Below are 25,317 nucleotides of genomic sequence, written 5' to 3' on the forward strand. Positions count from 1 at the left end.
CTTGATTTGAATTCAGTCTACTGACCCAGCTTTGATTTTTGGAAGTCAAATCAGCAGCAGGTCGAGAGAGCACACTCACTGAACCACCCTCCCTTCTTTCTCTTTCTCTTTCACGTTTAGAGCTCACGGCTCACCCAGAGTCATGTTACCTTAAATCCCAACTGCAACAGAAACAGTACAGCTCCAACCACTGCTCTGAACTCCAGTTAAACCTTAAATGTTGTGATAACAGCTCCTGGATAGAGAGAAAAAAAAGCTACAGAGCTTAAAGGCATCTTTAAAAAAAGTGCTGTGGACACCATGTTGGTATTTAGATCTTTTGTGCTTTTTATTCATCTGGAGAGTTGATGACCTGGAAGTCTTAGAGGCTTCTTAGTGTTCTCTTAATCTCAGACATCTTTTCCTCTCTCCTGAAGCGCCCCTTGGTCCTGCTCCTTGCTGATTTTAATTTCACTCACCAGTTCTCTATCAGACGGCTGGAATGAAACCCAGCGGGGCTCTGTGTCCCGGAGTTTTATATCTACACAGAGAAATTAAAAATCCAGACATGCCTTGTCCTGAAGGGGAGTCTTGGGACAGGTCATGGGGTTTCAGACAAGTTAAGAACATCCTGTCTGGGCACAGGGGTCATTTTGTGACCAAATTCACCTTTTATGCTTTGGTGTTTAACTATCGCTGCCATGTATTTACATTTAGCTGAGTGCTAACGTTTATCTTCTAACAAGGTTTATCTTAAACAACCTACAATAGGATAAAAGCCTAGCTTTATTTTTTTGTTGAATCAGCGCTGTAGTTTCCACTTTAGGTTCAAGTTCGAGCCCAGACACCTATGTGGGTAACTTCATGTAAACATTCAACAAGGTACTGCAAACATTCTTAAGAGAGTTTGGTCCATATTGACATAATAGCATCACACAGTTGCTGCAGATTTTATCGGCTGCATATTCATGATGCGAATCTCCAGTTCGGTCACATCCCAAAGGTGCTCTGTTGGATTGAGATCTGGTGACTGAGGAGGCCATTTGAGTACAGTGAACTCAATGTCATATTCAAGAAACCAAGATGATTCCAGCTTTATGACATGTGGTGTTATCCTGCTGGAAGTAGCCATCAGAAGATGGGTACACTGTGGCCCTGAAGGGATGGTCATGGTCAGCAATGATACTCAGGTAGGCTGTGGACTTTAAACCATGCTCAATTAGTACTAAGGGGCCCAAAGTGTGCCAAGAAAATATACCTACACCACTGCACCACCAGCAGCAGCCTGAACTGTTGATTGATAGATCCATGCTTTTCTGTTGTGTATGCCAAATTCTGACCCTACCGTCTGAATATATATATATATATATATATATATATATATATATATATATATGTATATATGTATATGTATGTATGTATTGAACAGGTGTGAATAAACAGAAGAGCTCTCCAAGCTCCTTTTTTCTTTTGCCAAGTCGTGCGTCCTCGGAAGACCCATACTGACAGATTGATTAGTATTCTCATCATTCAGTCAGACATGCAAAGAGTCACGAAATTTTCCGTGTGCTGCAACAGCAATAACAGACAGTGTGTGTGTGTGTGTGTGTGTGTGTGTGTGTGTGTGTGTGTGTGTGTGTGTGTGTGTGTGTGAGAGAGAGAGAGAGAGAGAGAGAGAGAGAGAGAGAGAGAGAGAGAGAGGGAGGAGGGAGGAGTCAGGCTGCCAAGGTGAACCGATAAACCTCTTTTTACTACCCTGACATCCAAAACACGACGCGCAGCTCCGAGAGGAGGAGTGAGAGAGAGAAGGAGCGGAGGAGCCTTCACTGGAGGATAATCTGACTTTGCACACACGGAGCGGACACAGAGACGTGATGTCACGCTTCGTTGTTTTTCACATTTTTGTTAAAAACATTGGATGTAAAAGTTGCGTGACGCTGAGCGAGCTGCGTGCGTCATCTTAGCGGAGACACAGGAGGAATTAAAGGTGAGTTCCTCTCAGATGTTTTCTACCTGTGGGAAATAAACAGATTATTGATTTTAAGATTGTTTCATCTCCTGTTTGGTCTCTGATGTGAGAGAGGATTTACTACTCTTAAAGATGAGTTAATCTGCTAATTGCTGCTGTTTTTATCCCCAGTCTCTGGATGATAAACCGTCTTGTTTGTCCCACAGAAATGAGAGAGTTTTGCATTAAAGCTGCTGAGCGTCTGGTCTGTTGTATAACAGGAGCTGATCAGTATGTTGTGGATGTTATGATTCTAACATTACTGGAATTTAGACATGCTCTGTGGCATACCCAGACAACCAGAAGTTAGCCTCTGTAGACCCTATGCAGGAGAGGATATGCACAAAAGATCATGCCTGATGCTTATATACACATAGACATGTTGTGCCTATAAAAATCCACCTGTTACATTAGGTCTGTTCCAGATTTCAGTAGTCTGATAACAGAGAGCAAGATGCCCTCATACCTTAACGTTTGCGTACAAACATATAAAAAAAAACACACAGTATGTTTAGTTTGGAGTAGCAAAATGAAATGAGCACTAAAAATCACATCTGAATGTACAAGAGCAGTTTCCAACTTGCTAAATTGCTGTTAGAACTTAGGATGTTTCAAAGTAGCTAATATCCTTGTCTCAGAAATTCAAAGTTTGCTGCTTGCTTACTCTTCTAAAGGCAAAATAAAACACTCACAAGACTGACCAAAAATTTTTTAAAAAAAGCAAAACAAAACAAACAAAAATACGTGGCTTAGGAGAGACAAATTGTTGGGTAGATTTTGGCTAAAGCTAATAGAGCTAGCTTAAACATCCCCATGGTGGAGTTGTTATATACCAGTTCAATCAAACACAGCCTACAGACAGCTTTACCTCCATCTATAGTTCGACACAGACAAACCATGCCACGCTACATCATGGTATCTGAGACTGTTTACATCCAGGTAGTAGATCTTTAAGGTATTCTGTCAGCAGGATCAGTATTTCAGGCACAAGAATATAATATATTATTGTATAAAATTATGCCTATTCATTTAATAAATAAGTCTTTTATTGCTTGGTTTCCACCAGTTGATCTGGTATGGATTAGTACAATTTGTTACAGGTTGGTAAAGCCTGATACTGTTTGCATTTCCACAGCCAACTGTTCCCTTCTTGGTAGGCAGCCAGATCTTGATAGCTACATAATAGCACGACAGCATAGCAGCAAGGCACAGTGTACCTTGCAAATAAACCCAACGAAGAAGAACATGTGGCACAGTAAACAAAGAGCAACGATAAAAGACATCAAGCAATTTATCTGCTTTATGATTGGCATGTGGCTCTTTGTTAAAAAGCGCAATCAAGTTTGATTCGGAGAAGAAAGTGTGCTGCGGGGAGAAATACAGAAACTGCTGTTGCATGGGGAGTGATGATTTTTTCGACCAATCAACAGACTGCAGTGTTTCTAGAAATACCTTCTGTAGTCATATCGGTATGTCTGGCACCCCAACAGAAGGGTACCAAAAAGTGGGACTGCATGGGTCGGTTTTGGTCAAAGGGAATGCCACAAAGTGTGTGTCGAACTGAAACAAACCAAACTGAACTAATTGGTGGAAAATGAGGCTAATAATCTGACTCTTATGGTGAGACTGTTTCAGAAGGTATTTAATTAAAATACTGTGGCTTGATCGATATTTGTTATCACTTAGGATGGTGGAGTTATGGGAGGTATGGAACCAAGCAGCTCATTTTGTCTGATAAAGAATATTATTGTAAGACCGCACTTGAACTAGACCAGTGGGATTTTGTTTTTACTTTGACATGTTGGGATAAATTTCCTTTTTCCTGAAGACTGTCATGGTGGTGGTGGTAGTAGTGTTGAGACAAGTCAGTCAGCTGACTTATCGAGGTTTGGTTATCCTACTTAAGGTGTTAGGACAACTACGCTCTCTGTTTTCTAGCATCCCAGGTGTATAACTGACAACAAGGGGCATGGTCGTCTTTCTGCTTCAGGTGGGATGACCAAGTTCGGTTCGTCTCAGGACACATCTTACAGCATTCCCACTGACTAATCCTTGGACAGACCCCCAAATAACCGAGATGAGCTTGCCCACTTTTTGGGACCCTTCCATTGGGGTGCCAGGCTAAACCGATCTGATCCCGCAAGGTGGAGATACAACACTGCAGACTGTTAATTGGTCAAAAGAATTGTCACTTCCCATGTGACAGTGGCTGTATTTCTCCTCATGGCTCACAGCCTTCTCTGGAACAAAACTTGATAGCACTTTGAAACAAAGAGCAACATGCCAATGAAAAAAACAACAACAGCCGGACGTTTCCCACAGGTGCTCTTAGTCTACTCTGTCTCGTTTTTCATTGGTGTTGGATTTATTAGCAGGGTACACTGTGTCGCTCTCCTATGGCGTCAGGCTATTATTTAACTGATGTGGCAATTGGCATCTGGTTTAAACGTTGTTTACTACCAGAGGGCACCATTGACTGTAGAAACGCTAACAGGACCAGGCTTAGCCGAGCCATACTGATCTAAACCTGGTTGCTTGGTGGGCTTATGAATCGGCTGACAGCCGGGTCACAACAACATCATGTGACTCCTCTGTTCTAGACTAAGAAACTGTCTCTGTTTGCCACTAGAGGCCACTGCTGAACTTAAGATGGAGTTATTTTGTGAACTGTTGCATTCGTGACCTTTGCTGATTGTATCTTTGGTGCTGAAAGTCTCTTCTATAGTATTCAGAAACAGAGTTGGTTTTTTCAGCTGAATTTGTCTGCCAAAAACGTTGGCTCTTTGCATGAAATATGCTACACAAACGTAAAAATAGGTTATACAATCTTCGTCTTACTAAGTTATTTCTTTGGTACTTCTAAAACATGTTGCTTTTGTACTTATAGAGACAACCAGTTTCTGGCCAGATAATTTACAGGTATTTGACAGGTATAGAAATGCATTAACAATAGTTTCAGAGAGTTGAGGGAGACCTGTAATGTTATAACAAGAGGTTTGTGTTTCTAAAGACTAACCTGGAGGTCACATGGATCTAGCGGTCATGTTGAGTTCTTGCTTTGATTTACATGCGACGACAGACGAGCTGCTCTCTGGGACCTCAGAGGAGATAAAGTGGTGTGCTGTGGCCCGGAGAGTGGTCACGAATCCAAACACTGAATCCTGCACATGATCAGAGGCTGACCGGGACAAAATAACCCTAAAACCTCAGATAAATGAGATGTGTGGGTTTTTTTTTTTTTTTTTTTTTTTTTTGAAGAACTGTTAAAATCCACAGTTCTCTTCTTTTTTTCCTCTGCAGTCACAGCAGCCTCAGAATTAAATAGCTGCAGGGAGATGTTGGTTAGAGCCATACAGGAATTGTGAACTGTGATTTTCTTATCAATAATCAAGTTTATAGGGGGATTGGATATCCAAAACTTCCTGTTGGTTCATTTATCTGCATTTTAGTCCAGATTTTTTAAGACTACTGTTGGCTTGTTTTTGAACAATTTTCCTTGTTGGTCCAACCAGACCAAAAAGTGGGTATCCCAACTAAGACCTAGTTAACTTTCACACATGACCTGTATAGATTTTTTTTATTATATTGGAGCAAGGGGTCTATAACTTTTTCTATTGATTAAATATTGAAATAAAGATAATGTTTCAAATTCTTTCTCTGACCCATCAAAATTCTGAAAATGTGATAATATCATTAAAAATAACCTAATGTCATCTATTCCTCCATGTATCATATCTAATAACTCTACCAAAGACAAACCAGATGCCAAGCTTTTTGCTGCAGCTGGAAACCAGTTTGACACTGTTTATTCTCTAAACAGTCAGCCACTGCCCCATGCTCCCTCCACAAACCCTTCTTCCCCATTTAGTCTGCTGCCCTTTTACTACCTCTGATGTCAGAGAGGAACTTCAACATATAGACAGCAGGAAAACAATTAGCCATGATAAAATTGATGCATTTATTATTGCAGAGCAAGTTGCACACTTGTTTAATCTCTCTATCTCCACTCGGGTTTACCCCCGGACCTGAAAGACAGGACATGTACTCCCACTCCACAAAGGTGGGGACAAAAGTGATCTGAAAAACTGGCCCATCTCCAAACTGTCTTCTCTAGCTACAATCTTAGAATCATTAGTCAACAATCAAATAAAATCATTCCTCTCTAGTAATCTTGTATTAAGCCCACATCAATCAGGTTTTGGAACACATTAGTTAGAAGTACTCTTCAGCTTTATTTATAGACCCAACAAAAGTCTTTGATACTGTTGACCATTCCTTGCTCCTTCAGAGGCTAAGAAAAACTGGTCTTGACACTCATCCTGTAAATGGTTACAATACTACCTTTCACAGAGAGATCAGTATGTGGTTCTTGATAATTGTTGTTCTGTGTGTTTGCCTCTGTCAAAAAGAGTACCACAAGGCTCAGTACTGGGTCCTCTCTTATTCACAATATATATATAAACAATATTACATCATCTATAACAGATTGTAACTCCCATCTTTATGCCAATGATACAATTATTTACTGTTTTGCCAATACTGCACATTCAGGTGTTCAAACCTTACAGCAAAATTTCAGACAGTTACAAAATTCTCTGTTTGATTTTAGACGGTTTCTTAATCCCAGTGAAACCAAGTACATGCCACAGACATCAATGACAATAGTTTTCACATCACTACCATAACAGGACACAGCATTAAAAGAGCATTTGAGTATAAATATCTTGGTTTTTGGTTAGATCAAAAACTCACCTTCAAATTTTGTATTGACTCCTTGGCCAGACACAACTAACTTCCTATTGCGAAGTAGGAAACGTGTTATTGAAGCTGTCTTTTTATCTGTTTTCGATTATGGTAATGTTATTTATAGAAATGCATCTGCTTCAACTCTTAAACCCCTGGACTCTATTCATCACTCAGCCCTCAGATTCATTACTGGTGAAGGTTACTCCACTCATCATTACACTTTATATGCAAAAAATGGGATGGGCACCCCTGAATGTAGGACGTGATAGGCACTGGTTCTTTTTCATTTCTAAAGCCTTACTTGGTAAAATGCCATCATACATCACGTCTCTGTTAAACCAATATTATAATCAATACCCAACAAGATCTAGTAACTGAAGTTCCAGGGGTGACCATCCATCAAGAAAAACAGAATAACTTGGCATGACTCAGTCTCCCGCATGTGGTCAGCCTCTGTTCGTAATTAACTAACACATTGCCTTTGTTCATTAGTTTGATTAGTTGAATTTTAGGAGATAGGAATAATAGAAGAAGGCTACTCTGAAGAAAAAAATCAAAACCAAAATATGGACGGCTACTAGAAATAGGAGAAAATGGCTTCTCCAATGAAAAAAAGAATAGTGTGGTGAAGTTTGTATGTGCTGTCCATGAAACAATTCCCTTAACAAAATGTCATTCAAAACTTCTCTGAAGCTCACAGCGTTGGCTACTTATTTGTAGACTCATGAGGACTACAAATAACATCAAAACGGCCTTCTAAGAAATGCAAAAGTTCATTGCCTTTCTTGTCATGCAAAGTTGCTTGGTTCTAAAGCTGTCCTCATAAGTGGAAGAAGACTTCAAACTCAACTGTTTGCCGACGATGCTATCTGCTTTTTACCAGATACATGAATTTAAAGTTCCAGTACATCTCAGCCTTTTAAGAATGGATTCAAAGCATAGAGGGGCTCATAGAAAGTTGAAACATCCCAGTCGCCCCAATCGTGTACAGCCTGACTCTTTTACGTTTGTCTTTACATCATACCAATACACATAGATTTGTTTTATTTCTGCAAGCAATCCATATGAGCCTCTATAAAAGATCAAGAGAGCTATAAATAGAGTCTGTACAGTCCAGCTCTGTGTGCCGTACTGTGCTGCCGTTCATGTGTGGGTGAGGAGGTCTGAGTATCGCTGAGCCGGCAGGAAGCGTGGGGAGTAAACAAAAAGCTCTGCTCCATATCAGCGCGCACAGACTGAAATATCAGCGGCTGGAGGCTCCAAGCTGATGAATCACCTCTGTCCACTCGTCACATCACAATAGACAGAGCGAGCGTGACGAGTCACTGACAGAGGTGATAATGAGGAGGAGGGTAAGGAAGCACGTGATTGAAACACTACTGTAAGAGACTCAGAGCCTCACAGTGTCCTCTGATTTGAGGAATTGAGGAATCTGTTTACGGCTGTGATGGTTGTGTTTACACTTCAGGTCTGTTGCTGCTGCTCTTCAGGTTGTTTCACAATCATTAGCCAATCAGATTTCAGGAAAAGAAACATCATTTCTTACCTTATTTTCTCATTTTGCTTTCCAGTTAACTGGAAAAACTGTGACTCGAGGGAAAAACTGTTATTTGGGTGGTTCTTGGATCGTTTCTTGTGATGACTCTTTTTGAACAAAGAGGCTTTCTGTGATGAGATGAGAGAAATCAAACACCAAGAAACAGAGGTGAAATCCTGTAGAATCTACACTGAAACTGTTGATGGACAATATGACTACGTTTCTGCCTTTTATAAGCCTTACAACTGAAAGACTGCCTTTATAGGAGCAGTCCAGGTTTTACAGTTTTGTCACCCATGTTGAAATGCTATAATGTGATGCTAACCCTTATGCAACAATGCTATTTAAACATTGTTATGTGTTGTCAGATGGAGCATCCTCAGCAACCTCTCTCTGTTTCCACAAAGCGGCCCGGTATGGGTCAGTACAGTTTGGTGCGGGTTGGCTGTGGAAACACGAACAGGATCAGGTTTTATCGATCCAACTTGTACCAAACTATACTGATCTATACTGGACTGCTTGGTGGTAACAGGGCATGAGGCACCATTAGCTGGAAGTGCACAGTGGGCTCAGTCTATTAAACGCTTTAAAAATAAATGAAACCTTAAAATCTATTTTAAAATGAACAGGAAGCCAGTGCAAAGACAGGAGGAAAGGGGTAATTTGTTCACATTTTATTGTTCTTTGTTAAAAGTTGTGCCGCTGAGTACTGGACTAACTTTGAGCATGAAAGTGCATCATGGGAAATGCCAGTAAAAAGTGCATTACAATAGTCCAGGCATGAAGAAATAAAAGTGTGCCAGACTTGCGTCAAGTGCTTAGCTAATGGGAGATGTGGGCCCTGCCGTCTAGTTTAATTTTTTCTCCATACACCATCGTCTTGTTTTACATGATCAAGGTCTTTGGACCTGCGGTCAGACGTTGGGCCACAGGAACCATGTAGTTGAGAGGAATGTTAACAAGAACTATAAGTTTCTGGACCCTGTGGTCCAAATTCAGGTAAGGTTACAAAAACCAGGGAGCCCTGTCAAAACCATAGCAGTAATGGAGTGTGAGGGTCCACGGGGCAGATCCTAATGTCAGGAGAACCCGAGTCATCAAGAATTACAGGTGACAGGGCTGAAACTATTGTTCAAACAATAGAAAACCAGGGCTTTTCTTTTTTCTTCTAGGGCACAGTCTGGTTTTATTCCAGGCATATAGCATGTTTAAGTATGTTCCAGGTATATGGTCTTTATTAAAGGGCATTACACTAAATTCACTAGTGGTTCAGGGTAAGTAGTAATTTTCTTTAACAGTTAAAGGGTAACAGGTATTATTTATTGGTTTATTTGGCTTGCAGGATAAAATGAATGTAATCAACCGTCTATTTATGTCCATTATGGGTTAAGGGTATATATTGTGCTATTACACTGCAAGGAATAGATTACCAAGAAGGTCTACTTTCTATTCAGGGTTTGGAGTATTTTTAAAGTCATTTGATTTATCTATCTATTTATTTTTTTATCTATTTTATTTTATTATTTTATTATTTTATTTATTTATGTATCTTTTTTTTTTTTTTTGGGGGGGGGGGTAGTTTACGTAATGCATATATATATATATATATATATATATATATATATATATATATATACACACACACACACACATATATATATATATATATATATATATATATATATATTTATATATATATATATATATATATATATATATATATATATATATATATATATATATATATATATATATATATATATATATATATATCATTGTAGAGTTTAATTATGAGGGTATTGATGACATTTATAGACACAGGATTTTTTTTTGATTTAGTATAATCCAGGTCTTTTAATGGTATGTGGTATATTTAAGTTGATTATTGGGTGTAAGACTTATTTTGGGGTACATTTGGAAACATTTTGGGTGTTTTTTTCTGACTTTTTCTTTTTAGCTGTTGAAGCAAGCTAAACTCAATTTTCCGTATTCGTGTCTCTTCTCTTTTCATACCCGTGAAATTTTTCTCTCTCTGAAACTGATGCTCGCCCCACAAGCTTGTGGTTAAAATTCCTCCTGAGCAGCTGAGATTGATCAGCACGGGGCCTCCAACTGTTTTCTTTGCCCCGACCCCTCACTGTGTCACAAACATCGTCTGAATCTTCTTATCGCCGTGTTTCTTCTCCATGTGTCTTTACAGAGCGGTGCAAGTCAGATGAGTCCTGCAGGGATCTGAGAGGGGAAGAATTCAGATTTCCTGTCGTGCGGACTGACCCCAGACCGCAAGCCTCTTGCAGACCTGAAGGGGGACCAGCTTTACTTCACGTGGTGGACTTCACGTCTGAGCTCCAAGCTTCTGGCTGGATGGCGTTGCCTCACACAGAGGCCTTTTGTTTCTCCCAGCTTTGACTTCTCCTTGCTCTAGGGGCCTTGCAGCTCAGAATTTCCACCACGGAGAGATGGAAAAACAGTCTGCCTGCAGAGGACAGTGTGCATCTGGATGATTCAGCCGGATGGTTTCTTGTCTTCTCTGTGAATGTGCATGATCATCCTGCAAAAACCAGCAACAGGAAAGATGCATTCAGAAAGATTTTCAGCATATGTATCAAGTTTTCTCAGCAAACTTAAAGATTTCTCACTGCAGAGTACTTTTTTAATAAGCAGGGACTAATTTTCAAAGTTTTTCACCAAGACATATTTTCTTATGTGGGAACTTTTTGGTTTGACTCCTAAGCTCAGAACAACTTGACTCCTACAAGGTTTCTGTTCCCAGTACTTCCTCATTTGTGTCTTCTAGTTGGACAAAACTTGCAGCAGCTGAATGAAACTCATGTGCAACTTTTAATTATGGGCCTTTTTTTTTTTACCTTTTTCTCAGAAATGAGTTCATGAGAGCATGCATGTCTGCACATCTTTGATTTTTGGAGGATCAGCTTTTATCTGATGGTCAGCTCTTCGCCTTTACACAGACTCTAACTGCAGAAAGTTTGAAATATTGGAACTTGTGAAAGAGATGATGCTTTTAACCATTTTTGTTGTTCTTTTCTTGAAAAGAATCCAAAGACACTGAAGTTTTTTTGATGTGTAGAGAAATGTTTTTTGGGAGGATGTGAAGCGAGTGTGGATTACAGTCAGTGTAAGAACAATGTCAGCCTTCAATTGGACATACCTCCAACTTTAAACGTTATTATTTTTGTCGTTTTGATTCACATTTTCAAAGAAGAGCTTGCAAGTTTTCAGGTCTTTGTTTTTTGCGTGAATCCATCTCTTCCTTCCTTGGGGGGACCTCTCAGCCCATCCTGTCACCGCCATGGTGATGTCACAGGGCACTTACACCTTCCTGGCCTGTTTTGCCGGCTTCTGGTTGGTCTGGGCCGTCGTTGTCATGCTCTGCTGTTTCTGCAGCTTCCTGCAGCGCCGGCTGAAGCGGCGTCAGGAGGAGCGTCTGAGGGAGCAGTGCCTGAGGAGCGTGGAGATGGAGCCGCTCAGCTGTCACCCTGCAGGATACCCGTCTGTCCCTCCGCCTCCTCCGCCACCACCTCCTCCTCCACCCCCGCAGCTGCCCAGAGAGCCGCCACAGTTCTGCCCTCCTGCTCAGACTCTGGCACCTCCTCTTCCTCTGCCTGTGCCTCATCCTATGCCACAGGCCAACTGGGTCACCATGCCAGGTAACGTTTCTTGTTAACCTTAGGTAGAGCTGCAGAAATCAGGGCCTGTGTCCACTGACGGTTTTTAGTGCACTGGCGACACTCCCTCATCCTGACCCTCGCCTTCTTCCTGGGTGCCCAAATTTGGTCACCAAAAAACTCACCAAGACTTTCTTTAGAGGAAATATACACTTTTCTAAAATGGAACAAGATTGTTACAAGATCCTTAAAGTGCAGGGCCTCAAACACTAAGCAGTATTATGACCACTGTTATCAAAAAGAAGTAATCTAATGTGTTTCTAGAAACCAGATATTACATTAAAGTTAATAATCCAAGTCACTGTGCGTAACTACTTTTGCCATTCTCCTGAGTAAAAAGATACAAATTAATTGTATAATTTCGATTGGTTGTATCTACAGACTTTATTAAGCCCAAAGGAAATGTGTGATTGATCCATTTATGCCCAACTTTTTTCAGAGTTGTAAGGCATATAGTTTTATCATTTGAGTCCCTCTGAATCATGTTATGTATTTATTTTTTCCATTTTTTTACTTTGTTTTGAGGGAAAAAGGATTTTTATGACTGGCAACAACTTTTGACAGTGGTCACACAGCTTGTCACCCAAAAATAATATAGAAATAATCATTATTATAATACTAATAAAGTTATTAAAAAATATATATAATCATAATAGATTTTTTTTAAAAAGATGGTGTGTGTTGGGGGGGCATTGGCTATGGTAAGTACTTGTGTGTCAAGAAAATTGCACCATTAAGTAAATTATGAGTAATCCTGCAGGCAGTGTTTTCCTTTAGTTTTCAAGTAGCTATGTGCCAACCGGCAACTTTTGTTGCCACTCATAAAAATAAGCCCATGAACAAAAAAATATTTATCTCAGCTACTATTTTTTGGAAGGGGTTACTCTAGAGACTTGGATGATTAAATATTCATAGGTATGTTTAGGGGAAAAATCATAAAAAATTTATGAAAATTGGCTCTTTCCAGGACGATTTGTATCCGCCATGTCTTCCACCGGAAGGAGCAGGAAGGAGATGATGTCATGTGACAGCAACCACTTGGAAACTTTTTTTATAAACCAAAGTCTTTGTCTAAGTTGTCGACTAGCATATTAGAGAAAAAAGTTGCATTAGTAAAGCTGGAATTTTTTATTGTGAGTATAAAATGACAGCGATACCCTTTGGCAACAATCGTTGCCGGTGGGGCAAAACGGTTTAATCATGATTGATCACAAAATAGACATCTGATTTTTTTAATCACTTGACAGTATTAGTAAAAATAAAAGTATATTTGCTGTCTCCTTGCGTCTCATGCTGTGACGTCATGTATGGCGACAAGTCACATTTTAATCATGAGGATAAAGTCTGTGCTGGCGGTTTGCTTCAGATCTTTAAAAAATTTCTGAATCTATTATGCTTTTTCATTCACATGCAGTTATTTAATGGTTTTGAAAAATAAATACCCAATCATTTTTAGTTTTAGATATCAAAGAAATATACATCAGTTTTTCTACGTTCACCCCACTCTACCCCTCCTCCTAATTTCCCCCTCCCTAAATGCTTGAGGTGTTGTTTGACTTTTACATGGAGAGAAAGTTGAGTTCCGTCTTTCATTGTCGTTTCCTCTATTCTATGGGATGAATCCTCCGATTAGCATAAATACATCCATTGAGGAGCAGAGCAATATGATGTACCTGCGACAAGGTACGCGCTGACAAGCAGGGGCGTGTCTAAACTTTTTAGGCCCTGATTACACGACAACGTTTCATCTGAAAACACTTGAACGCAGTCAAAACGCAGTGAAAAAAATCTGCGCTTACACGGAAACACTGATGGACTGAAAACGCTGTAGTAAGCATGCCAGGCCTGTAGGTGGTGCTACAACTGTCTTGTCCAGAAGCCTTTGGGAGATCTCCACTGAAGTAGAGTTGAGCTGGTCATCTGGTGTATTAGGGAATACTAAGTTAAAAAGTGGAGCAAAAGATTAATATTTTGTTGAAAGACAGTCAGCAGATTCAGCAGCACAAGCACAACACGGTGGTTTGCGACGATCGTAGCAACGGTACTGTTGTCCTGTTGTATGCGCGGGAAAGGCAGAGTGTGACGTCAGTGTTTCCACTGAAAACGCCGGTTTACTGTTTACACGGCAACGGTGTCGGGAGCGTTTCACAAAAATCCTACTCTGGAGGCCATTTCCAAAGGTTTGCATTTTAGGTCGGCTGAAATGCCATTTTCGTGTAATCGTGAGGCTGAAACGCAACAAAACTTTTGCGTTTCACCCTAAAACCATTGTCGTGTAAATGGCCCCTTAGACTTAGGTGCCCCGATGTTTGTGGATCAAACTCTGACAGAGAGAAAGCTGATGTGAATTTTGTGACTCATTAAATCCATCAACGTGGCGGAGTGTATGTTATTGTATGTACAAAATCATAAAACTACATGAAAAAATTGATCGATTCCAATATGAAACTTCTCTCTGGTGACAAAGGTGCAGGAAGTGATTGGGTAGCGTTTTCTAGCTTCCAGCTCAGAGATTTAACCCACAATAAGAGCAGAGGCGCAACAACCAAGCACAGGAAGTGCAGCATGACAGTCTCTTGGTGGCCCTGATGGCTTCAGCTCTGGCAGACGGGTAAAGACGGTGTGCTCCATGTTTCCATCTGTAGAGGTATCAACACAGAGAAGAGAAGAGTGATTACAGTCATCAAAGCGTCTTTCACGTGCAGCTGTGCTCCTCCTGACTTTCCCTCTCTCTGATCGTCTCTCTCTGTCCCCCCGTCACTGCTTGGCCTCCACAGTCACCACCCACGTCCCAGCAGCAGCTGTCACCATGACGCCTCGCGGGGGAACGCTGCTCGGCAGGAGGGAGGACAGAGGGTAATAAAAATATCTGAGACAGAGTGGAGTGAGTTTCTCCTCCTCCTGTACTCTGCTTTCTCACTGTGTGACCCTTCTATACGGACGTGTGGATCACTTTCAGTCTGGTTTTCTTTAAAGAGGGGGTATCTTGCTTTTTTTTTCTTTATTCTGTCTCTCTTGTGCTCCAGTAGTATCTTTACATAATTTACAGCTCATCAAACACTGTTTTTTTCACTCCCTGGTGTTTGAGTAAACCCTTATTTCAGCCTCTGTCTGAAACACTTTGTTTAAGCTGCTGTCTCTTTAAGACTCCCTGCTCCACAAACCCTCTTCACTATGATTGGACAGCCCTCAGGAGGTAAAACAGTGGGTGGACCTTAGTGTTTGAGGCACTGCCGTTTGAAGATCTTATGAAGATCTCATAGGATGGTGTGTAGAGAGATGACAATTCATCACTTTCTGACACTGTAAAGGAAATCTTTGTGAGTTTTTTTTTTGGTGACCATATTTGGGCATCCAGGAAGCATGAGGGTGTCAGGATGAGGGAGTGTTGCCAGTGTACCAAAAGCTGTCTTTTGCTTTAGCTGCTGTCTCTTGAAGGATCCCACTCTACAAACCCTCTTTACTCTGACTGACCAGCCCTCTGGAGGCAGACCTTGGTGTTTGAGGCCCTGCCCCTCCAACTTGTCGGTAACAAGTTACAAGACCTGGTGAAGATCTGGTGCTATTTTTAAAACCAAAAAAGTGTTTTGATCATTTTACAAACAGATTCTGGGATTTCTACAACATATGAATATGTAGAGGTTTTAAAATCTGCACACGCTTAGTCTAAACATTTACATTTAGGAATGCTTCTGAGCCTAATGCTACCGTTTCCTCCATCGTAGTGGGGGGATGGGAGTGGGGGTGGGGGTGGGGGGTCTTTCTGTGGACATGGTCTTTTTGAATGTTTTGGTTTCAGCTGTTATTAAAGTATCTTTAACTGGAGGAGGAAAAACAGCAACAAAACAAACTATTTACGATGTAAGCGACCCTCTTGAATATTTCAAAAGCAGACAAACAAGAAACAGGAAGTCATAGAAATATGAAAAAGACATGGGGCCTAAAATTTCCACCTAGCTGCACAACAATTTAAAGAAAAGCTACAAAAGCCAAAAGGCTCTTTGATATCTTCATTGCCACATTTATAAAAAGCAGTATTTTAGTGTTAGTTTATCCTGTAGATGGCCCCAAAAATCAAGCTGACTACATAACCTGATGGGGCGAACCAATACAATGCTGCCTTTTTTTTGACACTTTTCTTCCTTATGATGTTGTTGTAATCCTACACTTAAAGAAACGATAGCACGCTTAAGGGGACTGTGAGGACTTTCTTAGTAATCCACACTTTGACAGTAGAAAGTAAAATCAGGAGAAGTAAAATCAGCACCAGTTTAGGTTGTTCCTAAGTGCTATTTCTGTCAAAGTTTGCTCGTTGTCATGTTTCAAACTGTAGTTCTATGTAACTGTTAAAAAGTCCCTTACCTTGATGTGTTGTCTCTAGTAAAAAGTTTTTTGGAACCAAGAAGAGTTGAGTTTAAAAAGAAGATCTGATCTCTATTCACTTTCAAAACAACATGCTTTAAGAGTCACGTCTTCACAGCAGTGTGTGTGCAACTCTGGGCCAAAGGTGTCGCTGCTATCTGACTCAAACAGATAGTCCTCACAGTCTCTTTACAGAAAATAACCCCCAAGGGTTGTTTTGGTTGCAAAGACTCCTCATATAAGACTAAGGGTAGCAGAGGGTGATGTTGTAAGTCTTGGTGAATGTTTGACCAATACTGCCAAAGTTTGACTCAACTTTTAACTAACCTGTGTGGTGAGGGCAGGATCAGGTGTTGATGACAAAAGTCCTGAACCTAGTACGAGGGTGGGCCGAAAAGGTCATAGCCTGACTGGGAGGGAGTTATGAAACTGGGCATGCATTAAATTCAACATTTTCTGACGCTTATGGCATGGTTTATTTTTCAACACGGTCTATGTTTTCTTGGGTTGTTGCTGTGGCAGAACATCCAGACCTTGGGTCATCTTCAAGACTCTCCCTACCCCTCTTGAATTCAGCTGCCCACAGTTCACAGCTGATTAAGCTGGAGCATTATCCCCTGATGTAGCAACCATGTCGGCGTGAATGTCCTTGGGGGTTAACCCCCTTTTTTTGCAGATATTTGATAACACCACGGTGCCAAATTTTATCCATATTCACAAAATGCCTGGTTCTACTTTTCAAAGCCCTCATCAACATCAGTTAATCTGAAAATAAACCATTCTATGAATGTCAGAAAATGCAGAATTTAATGCATGCCAAATTGCATTATCATGGCATAACTCCTTCCTAGTCAGGCTCTGAACTTTTCAGCCCTCCCTCGTAAAAACCCAAACCCCACAACTTTTATTCCAACAATATCCTAAAGATTAGTCTGATTCATTCAGCGAAAGTTTGGCAAAGCGTTGATTCTCTGACATAAATTTGCATCAGTGAGTCGTCTCCTCTCCACAGCCCGAGGTCGTCGTGCACCTCAATTTTCAATTTTATGGAATTTATGGAAATTCATTCATAAGTTTTTTTGGCAGCAGCCTCCCAGCAGAGGTAAACAAGGAGCAGCTGCACTTTTCAGGATTTCAGGCTTATGCTGGAAAATTGCTTCACAGGCAACACGAATTATAAAGAAGTCCTGAAATGTAAAAGTGCAGCTGCTGGGAGGATGATTGACGATGCGGAGCAGAGTTGAGTTAAAACCAGGCGACACAGAGAGGAGGGAAACTATGAGCTGGAGTACGCAGAGGATGTGAGGCTTTTTCATTAAAAAGGAAGTCATTTTGTGTCTTTTGACTTCAAATTATTTGACAGAATTAAAAACCCCAAGTGAAGAAGAAGTTAAAGGCTTTAACCAATGGATTCAAAACCTGCAGGAACCTGCTGCTGTGAGGAAAAAAAGAGGATTAGCAAAGAGCAGGAGAGAAACAGGCGGGAGTCAAAGAGCATCAGCTGCTGTCAGAGATTCCTCACCAGCTCAGACAGACAGTAAAGATAAAACAAAGGGCTGCTGGAGTCTGGCTCCGTTCACAGACTGATGGAGAGGTTCAGTATCCAAGCAGCAGGAGCGAGAGGAGAAGCAGGAGAGCAGCTGAGATGAGCCGGGGACAGATTTACGGAGCCCCACACACCAAGTCCCAACTTCAAGAAACACGCACACCGTTGTTGCTCTTACTTTGTTTAGACTGGCTTCTGTGAACACAGCAATGACATTATCCAGATACACTGCCTGACCAGAAAAAAAAAAGCTCACACACTCTAATATTTCGTTGGACCGCCTTGATTTACGCTTTGATTACGGCTCATATTTGTTGCAGCTTTGTTTCTATAAGCTTCCACAATGTCACAAGATCTATTTCCATCCAGTGTTGCATTATTATTATTATTTTTACCAAGGTCTTGCATTTGGATTTGAAAGTTTCTTGAGATCTAGAAGTTTTTAGATCAACTTTAGAGAATTACTTGAGATATTCTCAGTGTTTTCCTAAAAGTAAAGGTTTAGGGATTCCTCTGAAGGTTTTTTACCCTCTTAATTCTTTTCCAGAGGAATTTGTTCCAGGAAAACTTGCAAAGATGAATATTTTGAAACCCTGGAAATTTTTCAAAATGAACAAAATTTTTCAAAATTTTTCAAAATGAACACATAGTTTTCAGAGCTTGAAAGAATCAGGCAAGAACTTTTTGGGATCCCTGAAGTTTCTGACTGGTTTCCCAAAATTTTGTAGATTACAGGATCTTCAGTTTTGTCGTGGTGACACACTGATTTACTCCTCCAATCCTTACCTTTGGTTGCAGACTTTGGGTTCTGCCCTGACCTCATCCATGACCCGATCCATGGATGGTCAGCATAAAGAAAAGAAACAATAACTATAACTAACTAACTGTAACTAATAACGTCCGTTGTTTTTCTTGTTTGCGATGTTCCCAATCAGGACTTTGTGGTGCAGTTGAAGTTTCCCTCTCCTTGTCCTGTGGATGCCATAATCCTCAAATCAAAGCTCAACTTCAGCTCCTACGCCTCATTTTCCTGTTGAATTATTCTTCTTTATTCAAACTTTGATGAATTCATGAATCTCAGCGGTACCTCCAGCCTGCTGTCTCGTACAGGAGTGCGTTATTACTTTAGTTTGTCCTTCAAACGTCCAAAAACTGACAGCAGATGGATGTTAAAATGACATGAGTGAGTGGGTGAGAGGTGGCTAAAACTCAGATTTTAACTGTCCCACACAGGCGGCGTCTTTCAGCTCTGACAAGCTTTTGAGGAGTCGTCCTGACCCACACAGAGTCGACACTGGGAGCAAATCGATGCAACGCTCAGTTTGTTTGATGGAGGAAAGAAGAGGTGTAGAGATTTTTACCTCCTGCAGCCTCACTTCAAAAATACCACTATCCTCTTTAGCTGTGTAATCCTTCAGCTCAGTGAGACTTCAGGAGCTGTCACAAAGTGTATCTTGACAGAGCTGCAGTCCTGTGAGTGGAAACATGGTCCCTGTGTTCACTGTGTTATTTTAAGCTGATAGCTGGCAACCGATCACATGTTTGTGACTTAGAGGAGCTAAAGACCCTGATCCTAAAGGTACTTTGGCCAGGTATACACATTGGCATCTCTAGATACATCTCTCTCCATGGCAACAGTTCAACAATCAGCTGTTTGTCCTCCTCAGAACAGAGTTTCTGTTTTTATGGTCGAGTACTGTGGTATGAATTGGTGAGTGGAATATTTAAAACCAGCTCTGAAATCTGGCTCTAAGCAGACTAACACGGATCGAAGCAGCAGTGGGAGAACAACAAGTGTCAAGTGTATCTCATTGTTCCAAGTTGTCTTCTTCACCTTGCATTTCATCAAGAAGTAAGCTGAGGTAGCACCTTGTAGAGGTGACATCCTGTTTGATGTCAAGTCTGCAGGTTGCTGTAATCATCTTCTTTAAATATGTCAGAGGACATTTCAGTGAGGTCTTAGGCACCTTTTCTGTTCATCTTGGTACAAAACACATTTTGTGGCATTTCCTTTGGCTAAAACCAGGACAGGTCCCCAAGTCACCCACCTGTACCAACCCACTTTTTGGTACCCTTCTGTTGGGGTGTCAGACATAACGATCCAACCCCAGAAGGTGGAGTTAGAAACACTACAGTCCGTTGATTGGTGGAAAGAATCATTACTACCTGTATGACAGCGGTAATAAAGAACAACAAATGATCCTGGCATGTTTAACCCCTTGATGCCTGTTGTTGCAAATTTGCAACATAGCCTGTCAGGTCTTGATGCAGCTGAGATGACCTTTGTATCCCCACTAGTGCCTATTAGTGGGATAGTTGATGTCCTACACATATACTAAGGATTGTGTCAAATGCACCATGTCCCAATATATTGGTCAGAGGATGAACTTATTGTATCTTTACACAGCATACAACTTAATCATAACTATTGTATGTGCTATATTCAAATCAACAATCTCCTCTCAATTTAGCATCTGTGAGAATGCAAAGAAAAACCCCACGAAATTAATATTTTAACGTAATTGTAAACTAAACCAGGCAGTTGGGGGTTAAATCTCCAGTTGACTTCAAAACCATAATTTTTTTATTTTGAAATGGGCGCCACAAAACAGTGATCTATGGTCAACCTCTGAGGTGCAGATCTGTGTCCAGCTGCTATGGTGTCGTGCTATTATGTAGCTGATGCAGCTATCGGCATCCAGCTTACAGACCGCCCACCAAGAGGGGCACTGTTGGCTGTGGAAATGTAAACAGAACCAGGCTTTACTGATCTGACCGCTTTGTGGGCTTTTAAGTGCTGGTATCTTAAAGTGTCAGAACCCAGTATCTAATGGATCTTAAAGTGTTGGGTTTTAAAGTGCGGGGCTCTTAAGTTCTGAATCATGGAATTCTGAGATCCAAAGTGTTTGAGATCCAATGTGCTGGATTTATATCCAGAGGTTGAAAGAGGGCACAAATATGACCATCCTATGGACATACAAAAATGTTTGTGTTGTAAATAATCTAGAGCTAATTCAAAGCAAAAGCCTATCAAAGTAAGCATAATATCTCCTCTCTGATTCAATAATTCTAGCAACAACTGGAAATAGAAAACTGATAAACTGATATGTGCTGAACATCACCCACTTTTTGACTCAGACCAATGACCAGTTGGAAAAAAACAAAACAGAAAATAATGTGTTTGATTATGTTACCTACAGACCTTGAAAATGGTGTCATCTTGTCCTCAAAGAATTCTCTACTCTCTGAATGTAACATCAGTTATGTAAACAGTATATTTTGATATAAAACAGAGTCTGGCTTTTTCCTAGTAGTAGTGTTATTTGATTGTTATTCAGATGTTGTAGAGGTGTGAAAGAAATCTTGAGATGTTTTCACAACAGGTTCTTCTTCAGTGTTGTAAACAAGGCAACTGGCCAACAGTTTGTTAGACTGGTGCAGAAATGCATCCTGAAGAAATGCCCACACTGCTGTTTGAGAGTAGAGACTAACCTACTTTTAACCGCTGTGAGAAACTCGGCATTAGTTCTCCTAAAAATATCATCCGCTGAATTTTAGCAGAAACTGATTTTTTTGCCAATTTGACGCCAACACAGTCTCTGAAAATGCTGCCTCCTGCCCACGCACTTAACACTTAGTCTGTAGTGACTGAACGGTTAATGGAGACGTCAAACAGTTGTGGATACTCATCATTTCAACAAGTAATGGTGAGGTCTTTAGAGAGAAACAGAAAACATGAGTTCCTGAAATAATAGAGCCATAATAAAGAGACCAAATGTGCTGCCATGCTCTCTGTTCCTGCAGCTGAACACACTGTCACATGCAGCTCAGCGGGATTGTTGGGGTTGTGACCTTGAAATGAAGCGTGTTGGTGTCGCACACACATTTATTTACAAAAGCTGGAGTCCAGACTGTGTCTTAGTATTCATCCTCATGGTGAAGCCCAGAGTGTAAACTGGATAACAGATAATAAAAATGTGTCTCAGAATAAGAACAGAAGAGGAAATCAGAAAGAAATGAGCCCAAAACAGAGTAAATATCAGTCAGCAGGGAGAAGGGGATAGCTTGATGGTGGGAAGGATGATCTCACTGCCGTTTTTCTGTTCCAGCACAAACTTAAATGTTTGACATTATGTTTTGTTGATGATGCTGTTCTCTTTTCTTTTTCAGACACAGATATTTTTGGAAAGCCGCCCTGCTACGAGGAGGCACTCCTCATGGAAGACCCTCCCCCACCCTACAGTGAAGTCTTAGCCGACCCTCGAGGGGGCACCTACATAAAGCCCGCCCCACTACGAGCTGCACCACTGCCACCCCCTCCAAGAGAACACCTGGACCCGGCTCCGGTTTTCACATCAGAGACCAGCAAGCCTCCTGTGATGACCGTTTTCCCAGATCGGGGTTACTCCTCCCTGATCCGCCTGCCTTCGTCACAGCGCTGGGACTCTCTGGGGCATCTCCTCTCCAACATGGACTTGAACCACAACACCTTAACTCCACCAGGGGCTCGGTCCATGCAGGCTGCAGCTGCGATGGCCACCATGCCGCGTCGAGAGCCCAGGACTCACCATGATGGACACGGGTTACGAGGCGGAATACAAGGACTACAAGGAAGCTTGCAGGGATTCCCAGGGAGCATACAAGGACTCCGAGGAGGGGTACAGGGTTTCCAAGGAGGGTTGCAAGGGCTTCGGGGGGTCCATGGACTGAGGGGATTGGAGCCCAGCTGTGGCCTGCCTACAGCCTACCCCCTGCTGGGTCGAAGCACTGCTGTCTGAACCTATTGAACTTTCTAACAGGAGATGTACGGAGGCAGGTGTTTGGATTTGTGGTTGTTTACAGCATTAACACTCAAGTGCAGGTTTGATTCTCCAGAGGTCTACAAAGGTGATGAAGGTTCAGCTCTGTGGGCTGGAGAGCCACTGGGTCTACTTGGATGTTTGCTTTTAACTGCAGATTGGGGTTAAAGAGCATGTTCAACACAAGTTGAGTCACAGAAGTACCTGGAGTGGTGGTGGGGGTAATTGAGTTAAATGGAGGTGTGCTCGACTGAAGACAAGCAAAGACACGAACCTGTACGGTGGTGCAGGATGAGTAGCTGTTTCTCTTCTTTCATCCAGACTGTCGGCCTTTATTTCCACCTCCCTTTTTCATGCCGCCCTCTTACTCCGCTTGTTCATCCCACCCCTCCTTTCCTCTCTCTGCGACTGAGGAACCTATTGTACCAGTCTGCTGTTTCCATGGCTGCGGGAACTGTTGGTTGCCCACGAGGACCTCTCCTCCTTAAGCTGCTCTGATTTTTGAGGACTGTGTTCGCAGCTTGTCTCCTCTTGTGGACTTTGAGTACCAGCAATTATAAAAGTACACGTGCTGACCATTAGTGTCATTAGTTTGTCATGGAAATGCTCCATAGGTCCTGACGTGGACTAAATTTTTACTGAATCAGTGATGTCTTTACTCTAAAATCTGTCTTGTTCTGTTGTTTACAGTCAGGGGATGGCTTTAGAACAGTTTTTCCTTTTTAATAATCCTTTCAGCTTTGAGATGTTACTTTTCACTTGTGTAATAAAACGTCTTCTTAGATCTTACATCTTCCTATTATTTATGTACCAGTGAGTTTTTGTCTGCTGCAAGAGCCAAACTGCTAAATACTGATCTAGTCTTCTGGGACACTTGAAGAAAAGCCATTTACTGTACTGAGTATCTTCAGGATTCAATGACTTCCCCTTAAAACTGTTTAATAAAGTCATTTCTGCTTTTCAGATTCTGCATCAGGCACTTCTTGTTGTTGTTTTGTTTTTGTTCACTCTGCGTTGATTATCATCAGTGTGAGGGATTTTACAAGGCATGCTCAGAAGTTACTTGTTTCCAAATCATGAAGACATGGGTTGGAGGAAAATTAAAAGAAAAAGGTGCAAACGCAGAGTCTACGCAACATATTTTGACTGAAATACCACCAAAAACAATTAAAGAAACACACAGACCCAGAGAAAAGAGACCTGATGAGCTAAGAAAGCTGGGATAAGCTCTGTCCACCAGTGAACCTCAACAGGATAAGAGGTTAAATATGAACAAATGGATGAAATCTAAAATCACAGCATCTTAAAAGATATGTCACAGTAACTAAACTGGATCGAGTTCAGAAAACAACCCTTAAACCAAACTCACCATCAGAGGATGGCATGATGTGTCAGGAAGACAGTGTTGGATGTCTGATTGTGTTGTTAGCCAACCAACACACTAACATGTTTCTACACTCATTCCATTATTTGGTTTTGTTAGAAAAAATCCACGGACAGCAAAAAAGATCTTTGTGATGGAGAAGGACATGACTAATATTGTGTACCCACTGCCAACAAAGACCAGTTTCACAAACTATCTCACGCAGTCATCAGTAGAGGCGTAGAAAAAAACACCCCTGATTTAGGTTCTTGTTGTATATAAAAATGAACAAAACTTGAATTGAAACCTCCCCAGAAAGACATTTATTTTCTTAATTATAAATGACTGAAGACTCACTGAACCATTAAATAAAGTGAGGACTAAGCCTTCATAAATGACCTCAGTGATTAAAGTCAGATGGCCTCAAGCTTTGCAGTTTTCAACCACCCGAAATAAATGAGCACTAAATAAAGTGTGACACGGCAAAGAAAAAAAAAAAGCATCACAGCTCATAAAGTGTCCTTGGTTTCAGTTTGAACAACAGCACTTGAGAGAAAAGTGACTTTATGAAACAGTCTGTTTGATTTCATTAAAGTGATTCTCAGAGGGGGAGCTGTGCAGCGCTCAGAAATAAAGAGCCTGGGTTAAAAGGTTTGATGTTTCCTGCTGTTTGTAGGCGTACGGATAATCTCTTTTTACTCTCTGCTCATGTGAAACTTACAGTGAGGGCTTTAAGGAACAATCAGAATCGAAGTTTGTTATCAAACTGTCCAATTTACACACTCAGTAGATTTACTGTAAAACAAAGGAGTCAATAACACCAGCTGAACTGGAAGTGACAGTTGCCTGAGGTCTAGAATGTTCTTAAGGAACATTCTAGAACCTTAGAATGTTACAACTGTTGGTGTAAAAATTATATTACTATACTGCACTAGAATGTTCTTTGAAGAAAGATAAACCACAGTCGATCAAAGATAATTCGACATGTTTTCACATAAATTTTAACACTGAGGTTCTAGAATGGTCTTTGATGACCACACAGATCAATGAATGCTCTAGAATATTGGACAATAATGCAGTTGTAACATTCTGAAGTTCTCTAATGTTCTGTGATCAGTATTGTAGTGTTCTGCAGGTGACAAATTTTTTTTTTGGGCCCTAGAATTTGAGGCAAGGCTAGACAATGTGGATATGCTAACAGCAGTTACTTAATGAGTTTCCTGTTCTATTTCAGGATAACCCTTCTCTCTTATGAGCCCTCATGGTCTCATCCTTAACACAGTTTATCAAC

At 41.0% G+C, this 25,317-nt stretch overlaps 1 protein-coding gene across 1 annotated transcript; it reads left to right on the plus strand.

The window, feature by feature from the left end:
* Nucleotides 1-1,680: 1,680 nt before the first annotated feature.
* prr7 (proline rich 7 (synaptic)) lies at nucleotides 1,681-23,604 on the plus strand. The gene is made up of 3 exons (XM_074672289.1): nucleotides 1,681-1,966; nucleotides 10,471-11,938; nucleotides 22,035-23,604. The coding sequence occupies exons 2-3, from the start codon at nucleotides 11,581-11,583 to the stop codon at nucleotides 22,640-22,642; spliced, it is 966 nt and encodes a 321-aa protein (XP_074528390.1). The 5' UTR covers nucleotides 1,681-1,966; nucleotides 10,471-11,580; the 3' UTR covers nucleotides 22,643-23,604.
* The last annotated feature ends 1,713 nt before the right edge of the window (nucleotides 23,605-25,317 follow it).

This window comes from Halichoeres trimaculatus, unplaced genomic scaffold, assembly GCF_033239565.1.
Source record: "Halichoeres trimaculatus isolate MK-OKI-2021-1 unplaced genomic scaffold, fHalTri1.1 fHalTri1_scaffold_6, whole genome shotgun sequence".
NCBI classification, from domain to species: domain Eukaryota; kingdom Metazoa; phylum Chordata; class Actinopteri; order Labriformes; family Labridae; genus Halichoeres; species Halichoeres trimaculatus.

Excerpts from the sequence above, each read along its gene's own strand:
- prr7 (XM_074672289.1), top strand. The coding sequence starts at position 11,581 with ATGGTGATGTCACAGGGCACTTACACCTTCCTGGCCTGTTTTGCCGGC. Across the intron at positions 11,939-22,034 it reads CAACTGGGTCACCATGCCAG|ACACAGATATTTTTGGAAAG; the intron begins GTAACGTTTCTT and ends TTTCTTTTTCAG.